Below are 27,770 nucleotides of genomic sequence, written 5' to 3'. Positions count from 1 at the left end.
CGGGGCAAGTTACAGCGATGGCACCTGCTCAGAGCTGCCTGTGCTCGTTCATGCTCCTCGGTTGGAGCTGGAGAAGCAGCGGCCAGGCAGGGTCCTAGTGCTTTTCTGACCTGGCCCCTTCAGGGCTGCCCACTGCACAGCTGCCCTGCAGCACCCCCAACCCCATGCCTCAGCACCCCCACTCGTGAGCAGCTGCACTGCTCAGAGCCGCCCTCACCTGGGGGAACCAGCTGGCTGGCGGTCAGGTACTTCTTATCTGAGAACATCGCGGTCCAAAATTTAATCATTATGCTTATGTCTTCACGCAGCCTCTTTTCTCCTTGAGTAGGGAACCTCGGGGGACAGCTTCAAACAACCACAAGGGGATAAGAGTTGAGTGCCTGGAGTCAGGGACTAAAGGCAGCACATCATAAAGCAGCGAGAGGCAACACCAGTGACAGCTGAATGAGGGGTTATCCCAGAGCTTGTCAGCAGCAGCTGCCACCTCACTGATCCACACAGGAAGTATGATGTTCTCACTGCACTCTCGCGACCACCTCTGCCGCTGTCCTCAGCAACGCCTCCTGCCCTCGGCCGAACGGTGTGCTTGTGGCGGGTTGTGCAACCACAACTGTCTCCGCATAACACCACCACCCACACTCGCAAAAGCCCCAGGAGGCAGGTTATTTGCAATTCTTCACGCAATCACCATATTATATTAATTATAATATGGAAAGTTATATTAATTGGAAAGTTAAAAGGATGCACTTAATCTCTTAAGTCAATTGCACTGATTCGTAGTTCATCTCATAGGGAGGTCAGCTAAGTGTACACTTGAAACAGCACAGGGCTGAGGATATTCACATCCAGGGAGGTTGGGGTTGCTGAACGAAGCTGGTGGCATAAACCAGGCAAAGCGTTTCCTCCTGTGAGTGACTTCCCGGGGTCCAGGACAAACAAGGCACTGTCTGGGGCTGGCTTTCCCTGGATACTGCACGGCACAGCAGGGGTAGTACCTGAAGTAGTCAAAGGCGGTTGAATAGATCTTCTCTCGGAGCACATTGCGAATAGTGGCATTTGGAACCACGTCTGCGTGCAGGAGGGACAGCCCCAGGGTCAGCAGTCTAAGAGAGAACCAGGGGTTGAATCAAAGCCCCGCGCAGCCTGGACCAAACCCCCGTGGGGCTTGGGTCCACCCTGCAAACCACCGGGTCCCTGGGCTCAGAGCACTCTGCAGGTGACAGAGAGCTAGGTGGCCAGGACTGCGGCATCAGCCAGCTGATCGCAGCTCACGGGTTTGTTATACCCAAGATGAATCAGGAAAGGGTCTTCTTTTTTACATTAAATTAAAATGTTTTTCCTAGGAAAGGTTCTTCTTTAACCTCCACTTCTGCTGGGGCAAACTGAAGGATGTGTGTGCTAATCTCCCCCGGCTGTAAGCCCCCGTTGAACAAGCCGTCTGAAAACTACTCCTTGCGATGCCATCAGCTACAGGTGCCATGAAGGAAAAACATTTAATTCAGGTTAAAAAAATTTACCAAGGACCTGGTTCTGCCAGGCCAGGGCTCTGAACAAGCATCTACAGACAGTGCTGGTCTGTGACGAGGTTACGTACGGGGACAGAGGGGGCACCTAGTCATTCCTACGGCAATCCCACACTGCTGAGTGGATCCTTTTCCAGTAATTCATTCTCATGGCATTTTATAAAGGTATAGGTTGGTGACAGATTTAAAGTCAGGGAAAAAAGAACTAGCCCTTCCTCACAGTGGTTTGAGAAGCACAGCCCAGGGCGACGCCCACCGGCTGCAGGAATGTGGGTCTGGAGCTCAGGGGAGGGGCAGACAGAGCTGGCACCACCCGTGGGCAGCAGGAAGGGCAACAGGCAGGAGCAGTGGCAAATCCCAGTGGGTTCGGCACCTTCCTCCACCTGACCACGCAGGCACCTGCAGGCCCAGCTCGGATCCCTCCCCACTTTTGGCTGGCCTTCCTGCTGTGTCCGCAGCACCCCTGATCACAGCACTTGGCTTGAGGCCCCCACCAGGCCACATGTCCCAAAGGGAATTACGTGCCTTCCCCTGTGGGTCTGGTGTTTTGCACAGGACTTGGCCTGCAGTTGGCATGGTCAGAAGTTTTCTGTGGACATCTTAGAGGGGTAAAGTGACCTGCCCAAAGTCACTGCCGGCCCCCCTACCTGAGCCTGTTACACCACCTGCTAATTTCCACTCACCACCATGCCATCAGAACGGTGGCGCCATTTTGCTGCTGCCCACCCCCAGCCAATTTAGACCGGCCGACCCAGGTCCATGTGTGGATAGCTCCCTGGATACGTCCCTGCTGGGGACACAACAATGCCTGACCTCTCCATGCAGTGGGGGCAGTGGGCCAAGTCATTTTCGAACACCCTGGGGGCTCGGTCAGGTGCTGGTGAATAAGTACCAACCATAGGAAACCCCCATGAGAGGGCCCCTGGCATCAGCAACTCCGCCCCCCCAGAGGAGGAGCGCTCTCACTTGAAGCGGGGCCCAATGGCCGCCACGTGCCGGTTCATGCTCCCCTTGGCCCCGCCGATGTTCAGGGACATGGAGCGCTGCAGCAGGCTGGAGAAGATCTCTACTTGGTCGGAGCTGCAGTACTTGGCGATCTCAAACCGCTGCACCAGAAACTGAGAGGGAGGGACAACACGCTGGGGCCTGGCTGGTCCATACCCAGAGCCAGCTCGGCCAGCCGGCGGGGAGCTCTTTGCTCAGGAGGGCAAGTGGGGTCTGAGGGAAGAAGGGAGAGACTGGCAGGGGCCCGGGGACAAGGATGGAATGGGGACGAGGCTGGAATGGTCAATGCCCCCCAGCTAAGACAACCTTAACCCTGGAGCCCCACGTGCGCTGGGCCACGGGCCCCAGGGGGTCCCCGCCCCTGTTGCTAGAGTGGGTGGAGCACAGCTGAGCCTGGTGAGGCGGTGGGGCCCAGGCACATACGTCAATCCAGATGTAGTGAGGGGTCACTTCGGGGGCACAGGGCTTGGGCTGACTCGCTTCTGATGCTGCCAGGGGGTCTGCTTCCTTTATCTCCGCAGAAAAAAGGCCGAACTTCTGCTCCACTGTCATCTGCCAGGCCCCTGCCATCTCCCGCATAAACTGCAAGTACACAAGGCCTGTTAGCTCCTTGTAAAGGGCAGAAAGGTGCTTACTAATGATTTTAATTATTGAATGAACAGATGCTCCCTGAACAAAGTTTAGAAAACCAAGGAAACGATGGATTAAAAACACAGATCACCTACGATCCCACCGCCCAGCCCTCCCTTTCCCCTCACCAAGAAGCTCATTCTTGAACTACGGCCAGGCCACGTTCTGTGTGACAGTGGCCAGGACTGTTCGGTGACAGCAGACCTCTGACCAGAACCGATTTCCTTTGGCTTCCCCACATGGACCTGGCACGATGCCGGCATGCCACTAAACAGGCTGGGGAAGAACTGTGGGAGGTGAGTGGGGTCTGCAGCTGCCACTGGGCTGGGCAAGGGGTTCTGCAGGGGAACTGCCTCCCTGTTGGCCTGACACCACCAGGCAGCTCCTTCGAGGGTGTCCAGAGCCCCCTGCAGAGTGCTGGCAACTGAGGCTTGGTGCCTGCGGTAGATGCCCTGGCTCTCTGCCCAGTATTTATTTCCTCCTCCTTCCTTACGGTTTTGTGGGGGTGGCCAAGTGACCAGTCACAAGTATCCTACCCAGGCCTCTGCTGGGTGGGGTAGCCACACGTTTTCATGTGCTCTAATGAGCAAGTGGGGACTGGCTGGGCCGAGGCCCTGGGGACGAAGAGCATGGCAAGTGGCGCTGGCCTTGGCCCTCTGCCATCCTTCCTGCCCGGAGACCTAAGAGCCATCTCAAGGCCCTGAGGGTGAGGCCAAAGACCACACAGTATAGGTGGCAGAGTCACAGGCAACAGGCCTGAGATATCAACGAACTGCCCATAACATGAGGAGGATGAACCCCCCCCTGGTCAAGGCACTATACTGGGTTTCTGTTTTCTGCGAAGACATGTAAGTGCCACGAGTAGATGGAGAAACTGCAGGGCTGCCCACACCGATGAGCCAGAGCTGAGGGCCACACAACCACTCATTTGTTATAGAAGAATGTCCTGGTCACTGCCTCTGGGCCAGGGCCTTCTAGGTTCAGGGAACGGAGTATGAACAAGACAAACACACCCACATAGTCTACAGCAGGGCCACAGATGAACCCAGAAGCAAGCTACAGACGGAGCCTGGGGCTGGGGGGCGGGGCAGCTGGGATGTGGGAAGTGGTCAGCTTCTGGTAGGAAGTAAATCTGACAGGACTTGCTGATGACTGTCTGTGGGGAGTGCGAAAAGGGAAGTCACAGATGGCTGTGAGAATTCTGTCTGAGCAGAAGGAAGAATTACTCTGGCCTCTGCAGAGACCGGGGTATAAGCAGAGGCCAGTTTGGGCCTCCTTCATTTGTTCTGAGTCAGGAATAAGAGCATCACACGGAGGAACCAGAGTTCCCTCTGCCGGAGTGGAGAGAAGGCCCAGACCTTGACGAGAAGTGTCCTCACACTGAAATGAGACCAAGAAGCTCGCTAGCTCTTTATCACTCCATGAATGCAGAAGATAGCACAACAGCCACAGTGGTTGCCTCTGAAGCTGGGGTTATGATGATTTTTGTTTTCTCGTTAGGCCCGTACCTTCCACCTCTCTATAATGAGCAAACAGCTTTTATAATAGAACAAGTTAGAAACCAGAATGCAACAGTACAAAGGACCCAGGAAGAAAAGCGGAAAGGCCTCAGGGGTGCTGCTGGGCTTGGACGGCAGATACTTGCAGAGGCAGAGATGGGGAGTGAGAAGAAACAGACGCCCTTCAATCCTGAGCCAACAGTGAGGAGAATCTGGACGTATGCACGTATACACAGATACTGCATGTATCGGTCAGACTGTTGAGTGGTGGGTGAAGAAAGCCACGAGGAACTGCTTCCCAGGGAGAGCAGATCTCTCTGGGAAGCAGCGAGCCCTGGCAGCTCACAGGCCAGTGCTGGGTCTGGGCACCGGTGGGGGTGTGAGGTCTGCCACAGGCTGAGCAAACTGAGGCCAGCAGAGGCACTGGGGGGGGCAGGGCAGGGCACAGACAAGAGAGTCTGAAAGACCCCAGATGAAACGGCACCCTGCTTGACATAACAATCCTTCCATGATTGAGCTTCCTAACTGCTGGGAAATAAAATCTAAGGGAAGGTGAGGTGAAGAGGAGCAAGAACCCACACTTCTTGCCAAGACTAGCCCCTCGGGAGGCAGTGACAGTCATTTTAGCTCCTTGACATAAGAAAGACCTACTGATCCCTGGGAAAAGAAATCGGACATGCTCTTCAGTTTCCACCACTTTTCTACACACGTCTTGGTACACAACCAGAAACTTCATAGCATTAAAAAAAGTCTATGGAAACCAGCCCAAAGATGGCCCTGATAATAAAACTAACAGACCAGACAACAGCTTAAAAATAATTATTACATATATGTTCAAAGATCTAAAGAACAGGTGAAAATATAGAGACTCTCACCAGAGCAGCACAAACTATATAAAAGAAAAAGAAATCCTGGATCTAGGAATTATATGGGAACTAAAAATATGTAAGATGGGTTAATCACAACGAATAAGGCAGAAGAAAATACCAGTGAATTGGAAGACAGGCCAATTAAAATGCACCAAAGTGAAACAGAGGGGAAAAATGATAACGACCGAGGAACACTAATGACCTATGGGATAACATCGCATCACCAACACACAGGTAACTGGAATCTCAAACTGAGAAAATGGGGGGAAACATTTTCATAAAGAAGTATTGGCCCCAAACTTTCCAAGTTTGGTTAAAAACCCCAGATTTCTAAATTTAAGAAGCTCAATGAATCCCAACAAGATAGCATACAGAAAACCACACCTCAGCACATCATAGTCAAACGACTAAACATCAGAACTAAAGGAAAACACCCTAAAATTAGCCCAAAGGGGAGAAGGCCAGAGCACACATTGAGACAGTGGCCAAAGCCCTGCAGGCTGTGCCCCGGGGACAACGCGAGCCAGCAGACGACAGAGGATGCGTTTATACGCTGAAAGCAACAAAACAAAAACGTCAACCCAGGATCCTACATCCCGGAGAAGTAACCGGATGCGTAAGAGTGGAGACGCACTGGAGCTGAGAGACTGTTTCCAGCAGGCCTGTGCCACAGGAAATGCCAAAGGAAGCTCTTTGGTTCGAAGAGAACAACTGCAAATTGGCATCTACAGGAGAGTGTGAGAAATGGAACATGTTAGGATACAGGTATAGGGCTTCTAAAGAATTATTGTCTTATTTATTTGAAAGGTTTCTGACTTTTAGGAAAAACATTATAAGGTGTATAACATGTGTCTTAGGAAAATAAACAAGAACAAAACATAAAGGATGGGAGAAAGCAGGCAGACGTGACGGCCACAGCAAACAACTGTCACTGGGGCACCCCTGCCTGCCCATGACAGCCCCCTATCCCACCACCAACAGCAGCCAGCACGTCCTGGGAGCTTGTTGTGTGCTGGGCGCTGCCGGTGGGTCAGCCACCTGATCTTCACAGCAGCTCCTCGCCGCCGCAGTGCCCCGGTTACTCCTCGCACGGCACAGACGTGCGGCGCTGCTCTGAGGCCGGAACCCTGCAGGCTGCGGCGTGACCCCCACAGGCCCTTCTGCACACTCTCTGATGGGAGTGGAGCAGGCCAGGTGAGACACAGTGTCCACCCTAGTTCCACCTAGAAAGGGTCCAGGAGCCACTGGTTAGCCCAGGGCCCTTGCTGACATCTTCCGAGAGGCAGGGGCAAGTGCCTCTTCCTGTGTAGGCAACTCCCGCAAAGGCAACTAAACTGAAACATTTCCTTCAGCTCTGAATGGTGTGCCCGACACAAACTCCACGCAGTTATAAAATAACACGAAGTGGTATGATTGCTGCCACTACCACCTGCCTGGAACATACAAATTCCACCTTTGGAAATACTCTCATTTCCCTTGGGGGACAAGAAAAACCCCCCACCCCTTTTGACCACTAAGTCATCTTAAAAACGTAGGGAAAAAATGTCAAATTCTGTTACTATGAAAATTAATAGGATCTTTGAACTACAAAACCCTTTCTAGGTGTTCATTCGGTCAGCTGAAAGGGCATACATGACCTTGCCTGTGGGCCCTCTCCAGTAGAAACTTCAGAGATGTGGACACAAGGGAGGCTGCCCCTTCCCAAATTAGCAGACCAAGAGAACTATCCTTGTGGACAAACACACCATGCTGGATCCCACTCCAGGTTGACAGGTGTTCCAATTTCAGAGAAATGGCTCCCCCTAGTGAATTTTGGAAAAATAGCAGCTTCTAGGCACCACTGGGAAGGTTTTAACAAACGTCCTCTGGGGTCACCACGTCTGTCCTGTGGTCAGTCAATAATATCACACTCTTATACATAAGGAGACTGAGGTCTCACAGGGTGAGGGGCTTGCCTGGGGTCTCCAAGCTCACCAGCCGAGGATCCAGGAGGAGCTCTCTTCACCCCTCTCCCTGCTCCACCCTCAAGCGCAGACCACCACCAGCGTCCTACCGGCACTTCCACTCCGTTCTTGCCAGCCAGCAGCCACTCCCAGCAGGCCAGGGCAGTCTCCATGCCATGCTCATTGAACATCCGGAGGGGACCCCAACACAAATGATGAAGGAGCTGTGGGTCACAATCTGGAATCAAACACGCAGTGCTCAGAAGCCTTGAACATGATGGGCTGAACCCACAGCCTCCCAAGGTCAGCAAGGTGGTCAGCACCAGCTGGGCCAACAACGCTCTTTCTTTACTCCCACCCACTGGAGAGGCCACAGAGATCTCCATGGGTTGAGCTCCAGTTCTTCCTTCGGCCAGAACTCCAGTTCACCAGGGATGTTGAAGGCCAACATTTGTTTACAAATGAGCTCCGAGGTCCGTGGTGCTCATCCCTTACCTTTGCTGCTGATGAGCATTGCTGTCAACTTGAACATGGCCTGTGTGTAGTGCTGAGGATTACTGAGGTCTAGTGCTGTGTTCAGCTCCTGGACCATCATTTTGTTCAGGTCAGACATCTGGCCTGTGGCACTGGAGAACCGAATCATCCCATACACCTACAAGAAGCATGCCATGTTAGCAGAGGCGCATGTAATTCAGGCACACGGGCGAGGCCCTGGCAGCCACCTAACCACAAGCAAGGCAGGACTGGAGGATGCTTCCCTGTCCCAGACTAGACCTTATGGATGCAGAGAGGGACAGGCTCATGCCAATGATGGCACGACTGCTCCCAGCTTTTTGGGAACCCTCTTTTAGAAATGGTGTGCGCACCATTCTAGATGGTCCTCGAGGGCAGGGATGCGGTCTTGTCATCTTTGCATTGCAGTATGGAGCCTGGGGACTGACTCATGTAGGGCCACGTGAATGTGGGTTGAATAAAGTTCCTTCAGAATTAATCAGTGACTCAACAAAATCACTCTCACTATATTTGATTCATTGATTTTAGAGAGGGAGAGAGGAAGGGAAGGAGATAGGAAGAGAGAGAGAAAGAGAGAGAAAGAAACATCATTTGTTGTCCCACTTATTTATTCATTCATTGGTTCATTCTTGCATGTATGCTGACCAGGGATTGAACTTGCAACCTCGGTGTATCGGGATGATGCTCTAATCAACTGAGCTACTGGCCAGGGCTCAGCTTCACTATTTTAAAAATCATATATAATTTTCTCCCCCAAGTACAGATTTCCAACTGCCACTGGGAATTCAAAACATGTGGAATAGGCGCTCAGAGCAATTCCCAGTGACTGGAACCTCGGGCCAGTGGCAGCTGAGCAGAGCATGGGTCCCACTGCTGGGGCTGATGGGAAAAGCAACTACTAGAATAAGCAAGGTGCAGAGCTCTTGGGGAAGAGGGGCCTCCCCACTCAGACCAGGCCATGGGCGGACTTTCAGGGACCTCTGAAATGATGTAGGCTAGCTTCTGTGTTTCATGGATGAGGGAACTAGGGCTGAGAGGTGAAGTGACTTAGCATAAATTGTGGTGTGGTGGAAAAGGCCCTCATGGTGGTCAGCTGTGGTTCCCCACCCTGCTCTGCCTGTGTGACTTTGGCAAGTTACTTAACCTTGGGAACCTCAGTTTATCTGTAAAACGGGAATAATAGTACGCACAGCTGTAGCTCCCCAGCTGCCCCAGATACTGCATGGCGCTCAACGGATGTGAGTTGCACTTAAAACAGAACACTTCAGTATAGCCCCTGCGGCAAGCGCTTGTCATAAACGCTCCAGACTGGGCTGAGGGTCCCAGGGCCCCGGCCTCCAAGTCCACCTAAAAGGAGTGAGTTCCATATTCACTGGACTCCTTATTCACTTTCTGCTGGGAGGGAGCTGACTGACATCAGACCCAGGGGACACTCTGAAGGGTCCTGGACGGTGGCGCACAGGTACCTCGCCCGCGTAGCGGTTGCGCAGATTGAGGGACGCCATGAAGTTAGAGTAGTCTTTCTTCACGCAGGCGGGGCGCTCGGTGAGCTGTGTCACCTGCAGACAGATATCAGCAATTACTGCAGGCCATGCAACGTTTCCGTCGTGTTTACCACGGCTAAACCTACGTCCAACTGTTGAAGTTCAGATCCATTTGAATAAAGTGCCCATAAAGATAAAAAAAAATGTTCAGATCCAGGGTTATTAAAAATCTTCAGTGCTGACAAATCAATAAAATGAATTACTTTAGAACACCCCTAGTCTAGTATGTCCCATAGAAAAGTTTTTTTTTTTTAAAGTTTTAATCTGCAAAATTTGTCTGCAAGGCAGCTCATACTGTAGCTGCATGTCGCTGCCCTGATGACTTTCACCCCCAGGGACGGACGGACCTCCGCAACGAAAACACTCCTCACTTCTCTGTGAAGGTCCTCGTGAACTGCAATGGAAATGCTGTGAAGTTCACGGTCAGGGGATGTCCCCTCTGTGGTGGCGCTGGTGAGTACATGTGACTTAAGAGATGGTAGAGGGTGACTGAAGTGAGAGCAGTGACAGAGCCAGCAAAGCTACAGGGGCTCTGAACCACCCACTCGCTGCCGACTGTGCAGAGGCACGCTGAGGGGAGATGACCAACCCACGGGACGGGGAGAGTATGTGCAAACCACACCCCCCCTCTTCCCCTGCTTCGGCCCTGGCCCCTAGGCCTCTTCCCATCCCTCCAGGCCTCCAGGTCTCAGGACTCCAGGTCTCACGGTTCCTCTCCTGAGCCCTGGCGGTCGCTGCTCTGCCCAGCATCACTGAAGACTGCCTACGTACACCATCCCCTCTCACATTTTCCTTCAGCGCCTTTTACCACCAACCAACATGACCTATCCACTGCTTAACATACGGACATTACCAAGCAAGATGAATTTCTCGATTGTTGGAATTTTGAGACTCTTTATTTGTGTGTGTGGGGGATGATGAGGATCAGGGGAAGAAAGTACACATTTTGAAAAAAACCAAAACACAAGCAAGAACAAAAATACGTGATTTTCTCATAAAACTTTTTAATTGGCTTATTTTTTAAAAAGGCCACCTGCTCGGGCCTGCGACTCAGACGATCGCGGTTCGATTCTCAGGGCACATGCCTGGGTTGCAGGCCAGTTCCCTGCAGGCCAGTTCCCAGCATGGGACACACGAAAGGCAACCACACATTGTTCTTTCTCTCCCTCTCTCCTTCCCTTCCCCTCTAAAGATAAATAAATAAAATCTTTAAAAAAAAATAAATAAAGGCCACCTAAAACCACTTTGCACTGTTTGGAGACAGTGCAGCCTTTGGCATCTGGCAGGCCCGCAGTGGGACCGGGTTCTGCCACTGACCAGCTGTGAGACCCTGGAGAGGTCATGCAGCCTCCCCAAAACTCAGTGTGCTCCCCTTGGCAAAACAGGGGTAACAGCACTCTCTTACTGGGCTGTCTGGGGGCTCACTGATGCCCGCAGAGCCCCAGGGCAGCAAGCAGCACTGGTGGGCCACAGGGCAGGCCAGCCCCCTCTGTACGTAACCACTCTGGCTCCCATGCCCAGTGCACTGAGAGCTGACTGCTGGTCTGCAATCCTGTTTTGAAAGGGCTCCAAATGCCATGTGACAAAGCAGTGTCCTTCTGTCTTCAGCAACAGAAAAGGGAAAACCTAAACAAAATCTAATTTCCTGAGAATAATATTGAAGTCTTTTAGGCAAAACTGATCTCTCAAGTCTGATGACTGTAGCCTAGAGAAGGTCTACAAGTTGTCAAATGCATTCTTAGTCCATGAGTCCTCAGGTGGGTGTCCTCAGGTGGGTGGAGACTCAGATTGGGGAGCTGAGCCAATGCCACTTGGTCCTGCCAGAGCAGGAAGGCCCGGGGGTGGCAGCCTGGCCCCTGTTGCCTGTGTCTGGGATGCTACTGCCTCCAGAGAAAACGCCGCAGTAACCTCTGGGTGAGTGTTCCGAGGGTGACATGAGGGAAGCAGACACTGGCTTCCTCTGGCCCTGCTAATGGGCTTCTCCCTTCCTCCCGAGGTCACAGGGTGGTCCTGCTGGCCTCCCTCCCTGGTGCTCAGCTTTGCACCTCAGCCAGACCACATCCTTGAAAGTCAGGCAGGCAGCCTCCCCACACCCCTCGCTGTCAGAGAGCATTTGGAAGCACCAGGGGAGCACACAGCCACACCCACCGGGCCCTGGGGGTGGCTGACACCAAAGCACAGGCTGCCAGTTAAACCGCCTGCCCCCAACCGCTGCTTTGCTCCGAGGCACTGCTTTCACTCAGAAAGCACTACTAGTGGACATGCTGTCCTCTAGGTTAATCTTGAGCGGAACAAGATACAACTGAAGATGTGTGCACGCAGTTCAGCATCTGCGGAACACAGGACCGTCAGGAAGCTGACCAACATTCCAGGTCAACATGATTGTAAAATGTTGCTGATTGTGTCTAACAATCAAGATGTCACAGAAATCCAAATCTGACCTCATTAATGAATCAAGCTTAGATCTCCATCAACCAATATTTTCAAAGCAAGCACATCCAGGAAAGGCCTGCTTTACTGACCAGCTGCTCCCTGCACCTGGGGCTCTCTTGCAAGATTCTGATCTACTGACAGACACTTTCAGTGTGTCAGATGTCTGACCTCACATAGGCAGCCTGTGGGTGCCCACGTGGCTTTAATGAAAGGCTACACTTGGCTTTGCCCCTTCCCCCCACACTGGCTCTCATGGCTGAAGGAACTCTCTGCTCCCCGGGAGCCCCTTCACATACCCCGAGAGTGGTGTTCTGCTTGTTGTAGCCGGCGAAGTGAAGAATGCTCTCAGTGGCCATGGCCAGCCCCGTGTGCTGAGACAGCCCCGACACCCAGTTCTGATGTTTGTTCAGATACTCCTGAAACAGGGAAAAATGCTGTTTCACTTTAAGGGTAAAAGTAACACTTTATAAACTGGGGTGGGGGGCAGGGAAGCAAACACTGGTTCTGGTGCTGGGTCTGTCCCCTCCCAACTGCTGTGGGACCCTCCGTGAGCGAGAGACCCTCTCTAACTGGCTGCTGCTTCCGCCCGCAGGACGAAGCTGGTCCCCAGAGCAGCTGGTGCACAGTAAATGTGAGAGAACCACTGCTTCCTTGGCACGTCCTTGTGAGCACCTGCTATTTGCCAAGTGCCGGGGAAGCAGCCGCACAGCCCTGGTCCTGCTGTCCACAGGCAGGCAGTTCTACTGCCAAGCAGCCCAGCTGTGAAGCCAGAGAAAGTGCCTGAGTCCAGGGGAAGGGGGCCAAGGGTAGAGGCAGCACCCCGACAGAACCTGGAGGGGTGAAAGGGGCCTCCTGCTCTGGGGGTCCCTGGGGTATACACTGCAGAAGCGGCAAGTACAAGGGCCATGAAAGGGGGTTGGTAAACCCAGGCCAGAGACAGGCCACATGTGAAAGGCCTTTATACTGGGCAAAGGAATTTAGGGAAAACCACACAACTCCCCTCAGAAAAATGCACATGAGCATTTACACACAAAACTGTAACAATGGTTTTGGAGGGTCTCTGGAGCCCCAGAAACCTAACCATGAATCCATGGTGATGGGGGGGGTGGCTGATGAACACCTGCAGCAGGGAGGTGTTGAGATTTGCTAGTGAAACGGCTCAGGGTGGGCTGGGCTGCAGGCAGGAAATCCAGGTGGGGCAGGGATTCAGACAGACAGGATGCGCAGGGGAGGGACAGAGAAGGCCACAGAGATAGATACCTGGTAGACATACCAAGCCTTTTTATTTTCCACTCTCTCCTTAGGCCGGGCTGAAGAAAATAAACAGCTCTCCCTAATGATCCCACTTTGTCCACTGAACCCATTTGGGAATGAAAGGAAGCTTCGAGTCTCTTTAGACTAAAGCCTTAGGAGATAAGGTCCCTTTCCTTTACATGAGCCAAAAGATACCAGACATTACCTAAATATGAATAGCTTTTTAAAATACATTTTATTCATTATGCTACTACAGTTGTCTCATTTCCCCCCCTTCATTCCCCTCCACCCTGCACACCCCCTCCCACCCACATTCCCCTCTTTAGTTCATGTCCACGTGTCATAAGTTCTCTAGCTTCTGCATTTCCCATATATTCTTACCCTCCTCCTGTCTATTTTCTACCTACCATCTATGCTACTTATTCTCTGTACCTTCTCCCCTCCCCTGTTGCTAACTCTCCACGTGATCTCCATTTCTGTGGTTCTATTCCTGTTCTAGTTGCTTAGTTTGCTTTTGTTTTAGGTGTGGTTGTTAATAACTGTGAGTTTGCTGTCTTTTTACTGTTCCTGTTTTTAATCTTCTTTTCCTCAGATAAGCCTCTTTAACATTTCATATAATAAAGGCTTGGTGATGATCAACTCCTTTAACTTGACCTTATCTGAGAAGCACTTTATCTGCCCTTCCATTCTAAATGAGAGCTTTGCTGGATAAAGCAATCTTGGATGTAGGTCCTTGCCTTTCATGACTTGGAATACTTTCCAGCCCCTTCTTGCCTGTAAGGTCTCTTTTGAGAAATCAGCTGACAGTCTGATGGGAGCTCCTTTGTAGGTGACTGTCCCCTTATCTCTTGCTGCTTCTAGGATTCTCTCCTTCATTTTCATCTTGGCTAATGTAATTATGATGTGCCTTGGTGTGTTCCTCCTTGGGTCCAACTTCTTTGGGACTCTCTGAGCTTCCTGGATTTCCTGGAAGTGTATTTCCTTTGCCAGACTGGGGAAGTTCTTTATTATTTGTTCAAATAAGTTTTCCACTTGTTGCTGTTCCTCTTCCCCTTCTGGTATCCCTATAATTCGGATGTTGGAATGTTTAAAGATGTCCTGGAGGTTCCTAAGCCTCTCCTCATATTTTTTTTGAATTCTTGTTTCTTCATTCTTTTCTGTTTGGTTGTTTCTTCCTTCTGGTCCACTCCACTGATTTGAATCCCAGTTTTCTTCCCATCACTATTGGTTCCCTATACATTTTCCTTCATTTCACTTCATTGTTTTATCTAATTTGCGACCAAATCAAGTAATTCTGTGAGCATCCCAATCACCAGTGCTTTGAACTGTACATCTGATAGGTTGGCTATCTCTTATTGCTTAAAAGTATTGGCTCTGGGACTTTGATCTGTTCTTCCATTTGAGCCCTTTTTTGGGGGGGTCTGGTTGCACCTGTTATGTAGTGAGGGGAGGAGCCTTAGGTGTTCACCAGGGCAGGGCAACCCAGTGGCTGGGTTGTGACGCTGGGGGTGGGGGGGAAGGGGGGAGTCAGAGAGGAAACAATGGCGCTTGCTCTGCTCTCTGTTGAGTTTTAGTCCCTTCTACCACTTCCTACAAGCAAATTGGGCCCTTCTGGTGTTGGTTCCCAGGTGGCTGGGCTTGTGTACACATTCTAGGACCCTGTGGGTCTCTCCCACGAACTCTCCTGTGAGGCTGGGAGTTTCTCCTGGCACCTCAACCCCAACAACTGTTTTCAATCAATGCTTTTAGACTTTATTTCCAGGCACTGGGGCCCTGGGTTGCGCGGTCTGTCTTGCCCCCTATTTTCGTCTGGTTTATTTGCGTGCAAATGTGTGAACACAGTCAGCCAGCTGCCTTGTGAGCCTCACTGGGTCTGCTTGTTTCCTCCTCGCACCCAGGGTCTGCCAACCCCCGCCTGTGTGCCTGGTCCACCAGCCACCGCTTTTTCCTGCCAAGACCCCTCTCTGCCAGCCGCCAACTCCTTCCCTCTTACCCGTCTGGATGAATGGTTGTAGCAATTCTGTACAGTTCAATTTTCTGTTTTTTTGTTTGTTTGTTTCTGAATTTTTGTTGTCCTTAATTTTGGTTGTGCGAGGAGGCACAACCAAAAGTGTGTCTACCTATGCCTCCATCTTGGCCGGAAGTCCTCCCCAAATATGAATAGTTTGAGAAACCACCCCAGTCTGCAGAATTGCGTATAGACTAGATAGCTACAAATCGTCAAGTTACAGGAGTAGCCCAATTACAAGGCCCAGCTTCATCAGGCTTTGTTGGTAGGCCTGCCTGATGAAAGTCTCTAACTTTTTCATTCCCCCAGTGTCTTCATCCTCACTGCGCCGACATCTTTGTGGAAGGGGGAACTGTACAGTGACCCCAGGCAAAACCCAGGGGTTCTTACAAAATGCATTCCCAACGACCTCTAAGGAGGCTGCCTTGGAGCTAGCTGCTCTACCCTACCTCAGTTCCACACCCACAAACACTCTGGGACTAGCTTTATCTCGACAAGGTCAACTTCACGAGCTCCTCTTGACACACCTGCTAAGCCAGGTTTCTTCTAGTGGCATTTTTCTTATCTTTGATTCCTCTGTAGTGACTCTTTCCCTTACATGCTGTAGCATCATTTCATCCCCGCTTGAACAACTTCAGAGCAATGGCTAACCTTATCATCACCTGCATTTATGAGCCAGTAGTTTTGTCTGAAAGGACTCTTATACAACTCGCTCCACCTGCAGCCCAGGTGGACTCTCATGGGCATGGGTCCTGACTCTGCTTCACGACCTTCACTCCTGCTCCTGCACCCTGATCTTGGAGTTGCCGCCGCCACTGGCTAGCTGGGCCTCCCAGCTCACCATGTGAGCCTCACTGGGTCTGCTTGTTTCCTCAAGGAAACTTCCTCACTCACCTTGCAAGCAGCCCCAAGTTCTGACACAGACCCGGCATCTCACTGGGGGTGTACAGTTTGGTGCCCTGGGCTCACCTGCCCACACATCTGGTCACACCTGCCCTTCTCACCCACAAACAGCACACCTACCCCTAAGGTGCTCCTAAACCAGATCATTTTCTGAGGCTTCTATTATTCTCAGGCAGGAATGCTTTTGGTCTGTTTATTCATATTAGTGCTGTTTGTATTGAGTTTGTGTAAAGCTCTTTGGATGGTGTAAAAAAGCTTATCAAGATTTATATTGGATGGTCTAAAAAAAGTACCTGCAAGTGAGATTTGGTGACCGTAGGGGCCCATTTCATTGCCTCCTGCAGGATCATGCCACAGCGCGCAGCAAAGTCTTTCACGATGCTCTGAAAGAGGGTGTGATCAACCCGAGGTCAGTGTATCTGGGCCATCAGAAGGCAGTCCCTCGTATACCATGGACAGCTATAGCCTAATTATATCCCCCCGGATTCACGTTGAAGCTCCAACTCCCAGCACTTCAGAATGTAACTGCATTTGGAGACAGGGCCCTTAAGGAGGTGATTAAATTAAAATGTGGTCAGGAAAGTGGGTCCTAATCCATAGGACTGGTGTCCTTATAAGGAGAGTAGATGAAGACATAGTCATACACAGAGGGATGAGCATGTGAGAACACAGAGAGAAGACAGCCAAGAAGAGAGCTTAAGAAGACACTCACACTGTTCACACCTTGACCTCAAGACTTTCAGCCCCCAGAAATGTGTGAAAATACATCTCTGTTGTTTAAGCCACCCAGTCAGTGATACTTGGTTACAGCAGCCCTAGCAAACTGATGCAGGGACTGCGCCCTAACACCAAGGCTCCGGGTACAGGGAGTCCACACGCTCTGGTCTGGAATTCCCGTATGAGGCCGTGTGGTAGAGCCCACACTCACAGCACATCACAGAGCCGCTGTGCAACAGGTCCTGAGTAAGTGACGGAAGGAGAAGGAAGGTCCAGGGAGGTAAAGGCCACCACACGGGCCTCCTTAGTGCACATGGGAAACTCGCTGTTGGCAGCTGGTTTGGCTGAGAGGCCCTGACATTGAACGTGACCAGCCCCAGCCTGGGGGAGCTCCCATCTGAGTTGGGCTTCAATCTAACACAGTGAGGGCTCTGAGCCGGACCTCAGAGCAGTGAAGCTCGTCTCACAGTCATGCTTGTGCGTATAGCTTTGAGATGCTACAAACTGACAGGTACCCGAAAACTTGTTTGGCAGCTAAACCAAGAAAAGAGCTGAGAGTCAGCATGGCTGAGTGGCAGACAGACCTGGGAGTCATTTGGCACCCGTTCATACTGTGTGACCACGGCAACTGCTAAACAGGGCCTACACCACTCACACCTCCAACTGCTGGGGACTGAATGACATAATATGCAGAACACGCTGACCCTAACAGACACAGGAGATGGCCCTTAAGAAGGGGACCACTCTGGGCCTACCTCTCGGGCTTCGTACGTGTCAGGTACAGTGATCCGGTAGGGGGCGTCGGGGATGTTGTAGTAAGGCTGGTCCTTGTGGATATCCTGGAAGCACAAGGGGAGTCCCTCTTCCAACGGCCTTCCCCAGTCTGCCCCTCCTGGAGCTGTGCCTCCAGGGACACTGAGTGGCAGAGCGTCTGTCTCCCTGCTTCCAACTTGTCCTGTCTGTGACAGGCTTCCAAACTGGACGTGGCTTACTGGGAAGGGCCACGGTAGGGTGTGGGCTCCCCACCCCCAACGAAACCACTTGCAGCATAAACTAGGCTCAGTGATGGTGGGCAGGGGCACTTACCGCACTCAGCGACAGTGACAGGGTCTGCAGGATGTCCAGCATGGTCTTTAGCACCGTCCCACTCCATAGCAAGTGGGGGAACCTGCACCAAGAGGCACGTCTCAGAGCCCGGGAGCCCAATCCCCAGCGTGCCCACATTACTTAGAGTGTAGCCTCAGGAGGTTGCCAGTCCCACCTCTGGCTGCCCGGCTGAGGGTCAGAGGAGGTCAGGAAGCTTCCAGGGCAGGGCGCCCAGTCAGAAATGTTCCCAGGCTCCTGCCATCCATAATTCTCGGGGCCAGACACAGGCCCGAGTGACTGCTTCCAACCTATCTTGGTTATGCAGTGGCCAGGTCACACTGTCCCATACCCCCTAAGAGATCCTCCTCTTTTATGACCAGGGCTCCCGATGTTTTCACGCCATGGCGCACACAGAAAATGGCAGTGTTTGCACGACACCCGGGGGGTAAGGAGGAGAAGGTGCTCCTGAGGGGGGCCCCAGGCTGGGACGCTGTAGTGGCTGCAGCAAACTCACTGACATTCTGCGGGAGGCTGCACTGCCCTTCGAAAGTTCTCATTCTGACTCCACTTTTTTCCGGACCGACAACGTAACGATGACCCTCCTGACTCCCGGATTAAAGTTTACGCACATGCACACACGTGCACTCGCAGAGCACCGAAGGAAAAGCGAGCGTACTTATCTACCAGGCCGGACAGGTACTTGTCTGCCACCCTCCGTATCCTCTTGTGAATGTGGTTGAAGTTCACCAGGAGAAACTGCGCGTGCCGCTCCAGCTCCTCCTCGTTCTCCTTGGTCTTTGCCTGGAGGGTTGGGAGAGACAGGGACGTCAGGTTCCTCCGGTGAGCTGCTGGCAGACACACGCTGGTCTCTGACAAGGCTTACTTTGTCTGCCATCATGTTCAGGAAGGCGTCAAATACTTTGTCTGCAACGGCAATCACACACTGCATCATCCCTGAAACAAGGAGGGGTGTCCACGGTCAGGAGCATCAACAGGAAGGGACCAACCCCAGCTACTCCCAAACGTCTCATCTGGACGAGATTTCAGACTGAGTTGTTCCCATACACACTTCACCCAGCTTCCCGACATTCACGTGGCGTTTGTCAAAACTAAGACTTGGATATTGATATGATGCTATTTCTTAAACTTCAGGCTTTATTTGGATTTCTGTTTTCCCACTGGCGTCCCTTTTCTGTCCCAGAATCCAATTTGGGATGCCATGTGGCATTTACGCATCATGTCTCCTTGGACTCCCTCCAATCTCTGTTGACTCCTCAGTTGTTCCTGTATTACTTTGGCACTTCAGAAGAACACGGGTATTCTGTAAGAGCTCCCTCAGTTTAGGCTTGTCCGATACTTGCTCATGACGAGACTAAGGCTACAGGATGTCGGGGAAAACGGCATGGAGTCCGAGTGCCCTTCTCCTGGCATCATATCGGGTGTGTGAGAAATCAGCATCTCCTATCGCCGACTGGACCGACCTCGACCACTTGCGTGTAGCGATATCGGCCAGGTCGCCCACTATCTATTTCTCCTTTCCCACGCTCTAGTCCCTGGGAGCAAGTGAGTCCCTGCGAGAGGAGCGACTTAATCCCCCTCACTCTGGGAGGGGGATTAAGCACCACCTTCAGAAGAGAATCTGTGGACAAAGTTAAAACCACCAGGGTAACTGAGGAATATTTTGGACAAAGTACTCTGAGGTTGTGCAGATATCCTGTATCTCTTTAAAACTTTGCCCACTAATTCAGCACCCCTCAGTGGTTTCGTCCACAGCAGTGACTGGGCCTCTCATCGGGATTTGCTGTGTCCCTCACTCTTTCCACTTTGAGTTATTAGAAGGCTGTGAGGAATGTTTTTCCTTTCTTTCCCATATTTTTTTTTAGTTCAATCATCTAATCAGTATGGACTCATGATGAATATTTATTTCTTCCGCTGATTTATAATCCAGCACTGTAGTTCTTTTGCTGTTCAAACTGTCCCAGCTTTGGCCCCTTGGAGCTCTGTTAGGTTGGCTCCAGTGTCCTTGTGACAAGCCCACATCATTTTTCTTTCTTTTTTTTTCGTATGACCTTCCTTTCTGGCACAGTGTCCCAGGTGCATCTTGTGTTTTCCCTGCCCCAGACCCCCTAGTATCAACCATTTATCCACGGAGCCCTGGTTTCTTTTATTGGAGAACGGAATTTAGAAATCAAGATCTGGGCACTGGGTGTGCTCACTGCTACTGGGGTACAAAGCAGGTTTTCACGAGCAACAGCACCCCGCGAGAACCCCCGTGAGAAAGAACTGTATTAAACGCTGACTCACCCTCCACAACACTGTCCCACTCACCCAGCGTCTTTAACTAGGATGGCTAAAGGACAGGGCGCAAGGCCCGCAGGACAGAGAGTGGGCAGGCAGGTGCTGCACCTCTCCACCTGGGCCCAGCAGAGTCTGGAATATAAAGAGGCATCTTGTATGTGTTTTTTATGATGATAAATGCACCCCAATGGTTCTCAGAAATAGGAGAAGTGATTAGTATGACCAGGACAGATGCCTAAGGGTAGAAAGAGGCTGCCTTCTCAGGGGCTGGGTTTGGGAGGGGAAATCTTGTGTAAGGGATATATGTTTAGGGTAATAGTTTTTCATATAGCGCTTAGGAAACTGAAATTGTAAATTTCTAATAAATAACAATCAGACAGTGGTCAGACACCATTATCACGTAGTAGCATCTAAAGAGACTTTTACTTTAAAAAAGTCACTCTCGCCCTGGCTGGTGTAGCTCAGTGGATTGAGCGCGGGCCTGCGAACCAGAGGATCGCGGTTCGATTCCCAGCCAGGGCACATGCCTGGGTTGCAGGCTAGTTCCCTGCAGGCCAACTCCCTGCAGGGGATACATGAAAGGCAACCATACATTGATATTTCTCTCCCTCTCTCCTTCCTCTCTGAAGATAAATAAATAAAATCTTTAAAAAAAAAAAATAAAAAAATAAAAAAAAAAAAATAAAAAATAAAAAAGTCACTCTCCTTTTGTGCTGAAGGTTAATTCTAGATTACCAGTGTACTGACTAACGGGGTAGCTAGCAGATGAGGAGCAGGTTCCTGCCCTTGGCTTTCTGCACCGTAGGCACACAAGGAGGGCTTGGCCTATGCCGGCACAGAGGAGGGGCCAGCCCTCCCCTTTGGGGGCTGGTACCATTTTATATAACCTCTCCCTTGGTTGGTTCTGAAAATTCATGAATAATAACATGTCTCCAAAGACATTTCCTTCCCACCTCTCATGTTTTAGGAAAGAAAAGGAGGGAAAAAGTAAACTTAATAGGTGCATGTTAATTGGCTTTAAATTTAAATACCATACTCAGAACAAAAACAAATACTCCATTTGAAATCACGTGGAGGGCAATGTCTGTCAAGAGCAAATCAGTACAACTTAACTTCCTCTGATGACACAGTGACAGAAAAACTGCACTCAGGAGAGAATGACAGGTAAGACAGAGGGTTTGAGAGGCATCTGACTGAGTCTGCAGATATTCTCATTAGGAGGCTGGTGACATGTGGTACACTCTTAGTCCCCTAGGGGTTGGCAGTCTTAATCGTTTTTGCCATTACTCTAACAGCTCCGCCAGTGGTTACTATCATCTCCACGATAGCCCCAGGGGGTTCTGGGTCATTTGTGTGAGACCCTCTGAGCGTGACGCCCTCCTCTTCCATACCCCACAACCCCTAGTGCGAGAGGTTTCCTTTCTTAGAAACTGCCTGCACCTTCCATCCTGGCCTCATCCAGGCCTCTCCTCCCCGCAGTCTTTCCCCCACTGCCAGCGGAGGAAACTTCCAAGACCCTCACACCGACCTTCCTTGCCAGCTAACCCCACTGGCTTCAGCTGCCGAAACAAATTCGCGTGCCTAACTTCCTGGCTGTTGTGCAGGAGTGTGAGGTGCTCCGCAAAGGACTTACTGGAAATCTTGCACAAAACAGTAGCTGAGTCCCTGGGGTGATTTTTAAAGAAAGATTTTGTCAAGGCTGACTTTTCAACAAAAGGAAACAACGAACCAGAAGTAGCTGGGGATTAGTTCTCCACGGGCAAGAACGAGCTGATAGGTTGTTCAGTAAGCCAGTGGCTTCTGAAGCAGAAAGAACTCCTAACTGTACTTTATTAATACTGAATTTATGAATCTTAAGGATTATAAGTCAGCATTCCTCGAAATAGTTACCCACAGTTAATCAATAAAGATTCATGGATCCAGCCTACTAAATTCCCTCATTTAAACACAATAACAAAATTAATTAAATTCTTCTATTTCATAGTCAGCTTTTTTTTTTTTAAGATTTTATTTATTTACCTTTAGAGGGGAAGGGAAGGAGAGAGGGAGAGAAATATCAATGTATGGTTGCCTCTGCCGAGGACACACAATGTATCACGTGTCCCCTGCCAGGAACTGGCCTGCAACCCAAGCATGTGCCCTGACTGGGAATCGAACTGCGATCCTCTGGTTCGCAGGCCCACGCTCAATCCACTGAGAGTCTCAGCTTTTAAACAGCTTATAAATCAGCAGACAGACCAATACAGTGATGCTAAAACTTCTCAGTGTCCTTATAGTAAAACTGGTCAAAGAGTGCCTACACTATGCATTGAACTTTTTTCTTTTACTGCCTCTATTTTAACTTATCCCCTTCTCCTTTAAATAAATCATTTATTTATTTTTAGAGAAAGGGGAAGGGAGGGAGAAAAAGAGGGAGGGAAACATTAATGTGTAGTCGCCTCTTGTGTGCCCCATACTGGGGACCTGGCCCACAATCCAGGCATGTGCCCTGACTGGGAATCGAACCAGCACCCCTTTGGTTCACAGGCCAGCACTCAATCTAGTGAGCCATACCAGCCAGGGCTTATTTTTATTAGTATTCTTATCTTAGGTTTACCTCATTAGGGTTTTGGTAATTGTAATATTTCTACAGCATCTGAGAATTTCAATTATTTTTCTGTCTGGCCCCCTTAGCTGGGACTGGTTCCACCTGAGATCTGCCATGCACTCAGAGGCTGAGGACACTTTCCCAGAAATGACGCAGCCCTATAATCAGATGTGGCCCACAGGTCCTGGCCTGCTGCCCTGACATTCTGGTCTGCTCTGATGGTGTCATTGGAAATACTCAGGGTCCCCTCATAACTGGCAGGACCACCAAGGAGTCCCTCACAGCGAGGAATGGAGGCTGTGTCCCGCCCCAAGCTCTCCGTTGGCTAATGGAGCATTTTTAACTGGTGGGCTACTTGGTGGGATACCTTTGCCCATCACCTGCCCTTTCTACCTGGCTCCTCTCTCAGACCAGGCATGAACCTCTTCCCCGGACTGCGTGGCTTTCCTGGTCACAAGGGAAACAATTACATGTCTCTACTTCACAAATACTTAACAGAAGAAAAAGTATTTTATACACCCCCCCCCCCAGTATATGCAACCTTCATGCAAGCAAAATGATAAAAATATTGTACTCATGTTCAAATTATGACAATTTCTCTACAGGTGGCCTCAGCCTGCTGCAGACATTAAGAGGCAGGACTGCTCCCTGGCAGCAACAACATGCTCCAGGTCCAGCAGCGGCCATCCCAAGAGCCCAGGACCCTTCCAGCAGAGGACAGTGTTAGAGCCCGAAATCTGGGGGCTGGAGCACACTCGAGCACTGATGTTGGGCAAGAGTGATTCTCCTTCTGCTCTTTGGCCTCTTGCTACAGTGGCAGAGCCCCAGAGATACGTATTTTTTAAAGTTACGTATTGTGCACTGATCTTTCCAATGTCTTGTGCAGCTTCACAAAACTGTTTTCTCTACATAGACAGAAAATAGGGAGAAGCATTCCTTCTCAATACTGTCAAAGCTCACTTCATCACAAGACTACCACAATAATGCACTTACCAGACTTGTCTTTCTGAATAGCTTTATCCTCAAAGTAGCAGAACATGACCTGGAAGCGGTCGGGATCTGTTGAGCGCAAAACCCTAACAAGGAGAACAGCTTTGAGTAAATTTTGAAAAATCCAAGCCCTCCGGATCGCAGACTTGATATTGCCCGGAAATGATGAGGCTGTGAGGAACGGAAGCCCTACACCATGTAGAGAGACAAACGCTGATGCGTCCTTTCTGAAGGTTGATGTCTACCGTCTATCATAACATTCCCACACTGCCCCAACCAGCAACCCACCACTAGTGATGCATCTTAAGGTTTACGTGCCTAGGATTCTCCTCACAGCACTGGCTGAATGTCCATCAACAGGAGACCTGTCGGACAAGCCAAAGTACACCGTGCAGCCACCAAGACGAGTGGCAGCTCTGTACGTGCTGCTACAGAAAGTTTCCGAGATGAACTGCGAGGTGAAAAGAGCAGGGTGCTAGGGAAACAGGTTCCCTAGAGGCCTCCATGTACCTGGTGTACGTGTAGGGTACGTGTAGGGTACGTGTGCTTGTATACGCACAGGAGATTTCTGGAAGGGGAGGTAAGGGACTATGCACAGTGGGCATCTCTGGATGCAGAGCTACGGAAAGTGATGCTTGTATTTTTCATCTTTATTGTTTGCTATATTATCCCAATGTTTTTCTTCTCTTTTTTACTTTTTTATTTTTTATTTTTAATATAATTTTTATTTAATTCTTGTTCAAGTACAGGTTTCTGTCTTATATTCCCAACCCTGCCTGCCCCCCTCTTTTTTACTTTATGCACCTTGAACTTTTTTATTTTTAGAGTAAAAAATATCTTTGGCCTTGGAGAAAAAGAAAGGCGTGCACCCGAAGCATGGCCCCTGTGGTGGGCTGTTCAGGGTTGGGGGCTCTCCTGGGACAGCACAGGCATGTGCACAGGCTAGCGCTCCTCAGTGTCGGTGGGGTCCCGCCTTCAGAGAGTTAAGCTTCAGTGGGGCAGGCTCGGTAGCTTTAGGCATATGTGGTCTCAAGAGCTCATGGCACACACTTTTAACACAGTAGCTCATATTTTCTACTTGTTTTAAGGTTCTCCCCATAACTAGTGGATGGGAATCTCTGCCAGACTCTCGAATAAAGGCTTCAGGGTTGCTTCTCCATGATGACAGTGCCCCTGGGGACTGGCAGGCAGCCCAGGGCTCTGCCAGCCAAGTCAATGGCCTATCCGGAGGGCCCGTGATCACCACTCATGGGCACACTCGTGGGGAAGGAGGGGACAGCCCTGCCAGCAGGCACATGAGGCCCAGGGCGTCTCTTGTGGCCACACATGATAGGGTCAAGGCCAGGTTTTTGCTCTGTTTTGGTATGACTTGTTCTGTTTTTCTTTGAAAACATATTCTTTATAAAAAAAACTAGAAGGAACTATGCTCACATGCTTTCGGGGATGGCGGTGAGATCAGGGATTTTTCCCCCCCTCTACCTATTTCCAAGTTTTTACGTAATGCTCTCATATTACTTTTGTAACTAAAACAAAATCACAATGAAAAGAGGAAAGAAAATCAAGTCTCCCTTAGCTCTCTGGGCCTCTGGGATGAGTCACTGATCGTGAAATTCTGCCCTGCTCTGGAGAGTCTTCGGGCCGCCGGAGGCAGGGAGGGTGGGGCTCACTCCCACTCACCAAACACCCTCAATCTGCTTTACATGCTCAGCTTCCAAGTATAATTTCTTTTACCAGATGGTTTTGTGGCACCAAATAAAGGTTAAAGTGGTGTTTTCCAAATACCCCTCCTTTTAAGAATTGACACTTCTTTTCCAAACCATTTGAGAAAGACATTTTATCATATTCTAAAATATTCTATCCTGTGACTTACACAGGCTAAGTGTAATCTGACTTTTCTTGGTGAGGGGGACACATGCTTCTGTGGCTCATGTATCTCTGGCTGCAGTCCAGCACGCCTCAGCCTTAGCGCCGGCGGCCACAGGCAGCTGAATTCTGAGCATCCTGGCTGCTACCAGTTTCCCCATCTGCAAAACGGGTACGTAAGAGTGTCTACCTCCCAGGCTTGTGGAGGAGCATGTCAATACACTCGGCATTCAGTCTATGCTAACACTGACATTGTCACGATGCCAGTTATAGATCATTACGATTATTACAGCTGCTAGATCCACTGTGGTTATAGTTGCATCCCGAGTGTCAGGCCCCCTGTGGGATTATTTTGGAGCAGGCACCTCCCCACTTCCTGTTTGTACTCCACCGTGGTCCCGGAAGCCAGCCCAATGCGAGTCTCAGTGAGGGCAGGTTTCCAATAGGACTCTCGCCCAGTCAACTGGACTGATTTGCAGCATCTATTGCGACTGCTCAGAAGCCCATTCCCTATGAGGGGAGGATAATACTGGAGTTCAGACACCTGGAGTGTTATTAGACGTAGAGTTTAGTGTTCAGGAAGGAGGAGCACACAGGAAAAGCAAAGGGTGTGTTTTGTTTTTAAGAATGCTTGCACATCTTGGGAGGAATTGAAAACAGGCCCATCCAAGCTTCATGCCTAGAAGGCACAAAAGTGCACATCAGCTCAGATGTGGAGGGAGGTGCAGGAGGGAAAGGCTTGTGTACCTCATGTACTCCAGCCGGTAGACAGACAGGAGATAGGTGGACATGGCGAAGTCCAGCTTGTTGATGAGGGCGGACACCTCGGGGGCAGGATCCAACAAGTTGATGATGGTGCTGCGGAGCTCGCTCAGTTCGGCCTAGAGGGAAACAAACAGTTGTGGGCTCACCTGGGCACTGGAGGGGCGACAGCCCGCCCCCAGGAGAGCTTACACCAATAGCTAACTGGCTAATTCGCATCTTGTTAACAAGTGAAAGGGTCTGCTCTCATGGTTCCAGAGAGCTCAGCACAAACCCTGTGCTGCACCGTCTGTCTCTGGGAGGGCGAGGATCCTTACGGGGGTGACTGTGTCGTTTTTCATGGCCGAGTTATATTGGAGGACAGACCGCAGCGGCTCTTTGCTGGGAAAGGTGAGCAGCGGGGACTTGGTGGCTATTTCACAGACCCCCTCATACCATTCTTCTGGCCACAGTCCTGGAAGAGAGTGCACGAGTGAGACAACTGCCCTGGCTGTGAAGCGCTGCAGTGGGCCGACGCTGGCAACTTCTAGAGCCATGGGCCCTTTGTTTAAGACAATTCTCCCCAAAATGGGGCACAGAAACCAATCTGTTTCCTAATTTGGGCAGGTTTTTCCTAAGATATGTGGTATTCTCAGACCCCTAAACCACATCTGGGAAATGTAACATTTGCAAATACTTGTAGGAAGCAGCAGTTGCATCGGACTGATTTTGAATGCGTGCACATTCAAAGTTAGGCTGAGTCCTACCTTACCGTGGTTGTCACTCAGCACTGTGTCCTCCCCGGAAGAGCAAACAAGCCCTTACCTGACCCCTCCACGGCGAATCCCATCAGTACGGAATAGAGCCAGAAGTCTCGGAAGAGCTTCTGCAACCGCGGCTTAGCTTCCTTGATGGGCGGCAACCGTCGGGTAAGCTGATGTGCCAAGGAGAGAGGGAGAAAAGGAGGTTATTTGGTCACAAAACCCTAACACCTAAGGGTGTGAAATCAACCAGATTCACTCTCCAAGAGTATTCTCCCAGAAGCCATCAGTGAGACTGAACAGGAAAAGGCACCATAAGCAAGGACCAACACTTCTTGGTAAGCTCCCCGGTGCATGTTCACTCATACAGCAAACATTAGCAGCGAATTCACTGGGAGGTGAAGAGTCCTATTCCTATACTTCAAAGTCTTTCTGCCTAATTTGGAGACAGGTGAGCAAGCAGTGTTATCGAGTTCCTGGAGAAGGTGTCATGAGTCTCAATGTTAGCATGCGAGTAAACTTTAGCCAGGCACAGAAAAGAGAGCAGCCCGCCCAGCATCAGGCCCAAAGCCTGGGAATGTGGAGAGGATGGAGTGCGTAGGG

The 27,770-nt window shown here is 50.6% G+C and overlaps 1 protein-coding gene across 1 annotated transcript in view; it reads right to left on the bottom strand.

Annotated features, from left to right (window-relative positions):
- The window catches only part of PI4KA (phosphatidylinositol 4-kinase alpha), a 107,870-nt gene that overhangs the window by 16,670 nt on the left and 63,430 nt on the right, over positions 1 to 27,770 (bottom strand). The window contains exons 20-36 of the mRNA XM_037067393.1: positions 27,232 to 27,340; positions 26,745 to 26,881; positions 26,413 to 26,546; positions 23,806 to 23,888; positions 18,811 to 18,881; positions 18,604 to 18,728; positions 17,928 to 18,009; positions 17,597 to 17,680; positions 16,418 to 16,507; positions 12,256 to 12,375; positions 9,449 to 9,541; positions 7,965 to 8,121; positions 7,580 to 7,707; positions 2,952 to 3,110; positions 2,490 to 2,641; positions 996 to 1,103; positions 218 to 345 (exon numbers count right to left, since the gene is read on the bottom strand). Of these exons, the coding sequence (XP_036923288.1) occupies positions 218 to 345; positions 996 to 1,103; positions 2,490 to 2,641; positions 2,952 to 3,110; positions 7,580 to 7,707; positions 7,965 to 8,121; positions 9,449 to 9,541; positions 12,256 to 12,375; positions 16,418 to 16,507; positions 17,597 to 17,680; positions 17,928 to 18,009; positions 18,604 to 18,728; positions 18,811 to 18,881; positions 23,806 to 23,888; positions 26,413 to 26,546; positions 26,745 to 26,881; positions 27,232 to 27,340 (1,960 nt within the window). The remainder of the gene's footprint in view (positions 1 to 217; positions 346 to 995; positions 1,104 to 2,489; positions 2,642 to 2,951; positions 3,111 to 7,579; positions 7,708 to 7,964; positions 8,122 to 9,448; positions 9,542 to 12,255; positions 12,376 to 16,417; positions 16,508 to 17,596; positions 17,681 to 17,927; positions 18,010 to 18,603; positions 18,729 to 18,810; positions 18,882 to 23,805; positions 23,889 to 26,412; positions 26,547 to 26,744; positions 26,882 to 27,231; positions 27,341 to 27,770) is intronic.

Source organism: Sturnira hondurensis, unplaced genomic scaffold (assembly GCF_014824575.4).
Source record: "Sturnira hondurensis isolate 20B ecotype Veracruz unplaced genomic scaffold, ASM1482457v3 Scaffold0017254, whole genome shotgun sequence".
Classification (NCBI taxonomy): domain Eukaryota; kingdom Metazoa; phylum Chordata; class Mammalia; order Chiroptera; family Phyllostomidae; genus Sturnira; species Sturnira hondurensis.
Note: the sequence above shows the minus strand (reverse complement) of the source record. Positions and strands in the feature narration are given on the sequence as shown.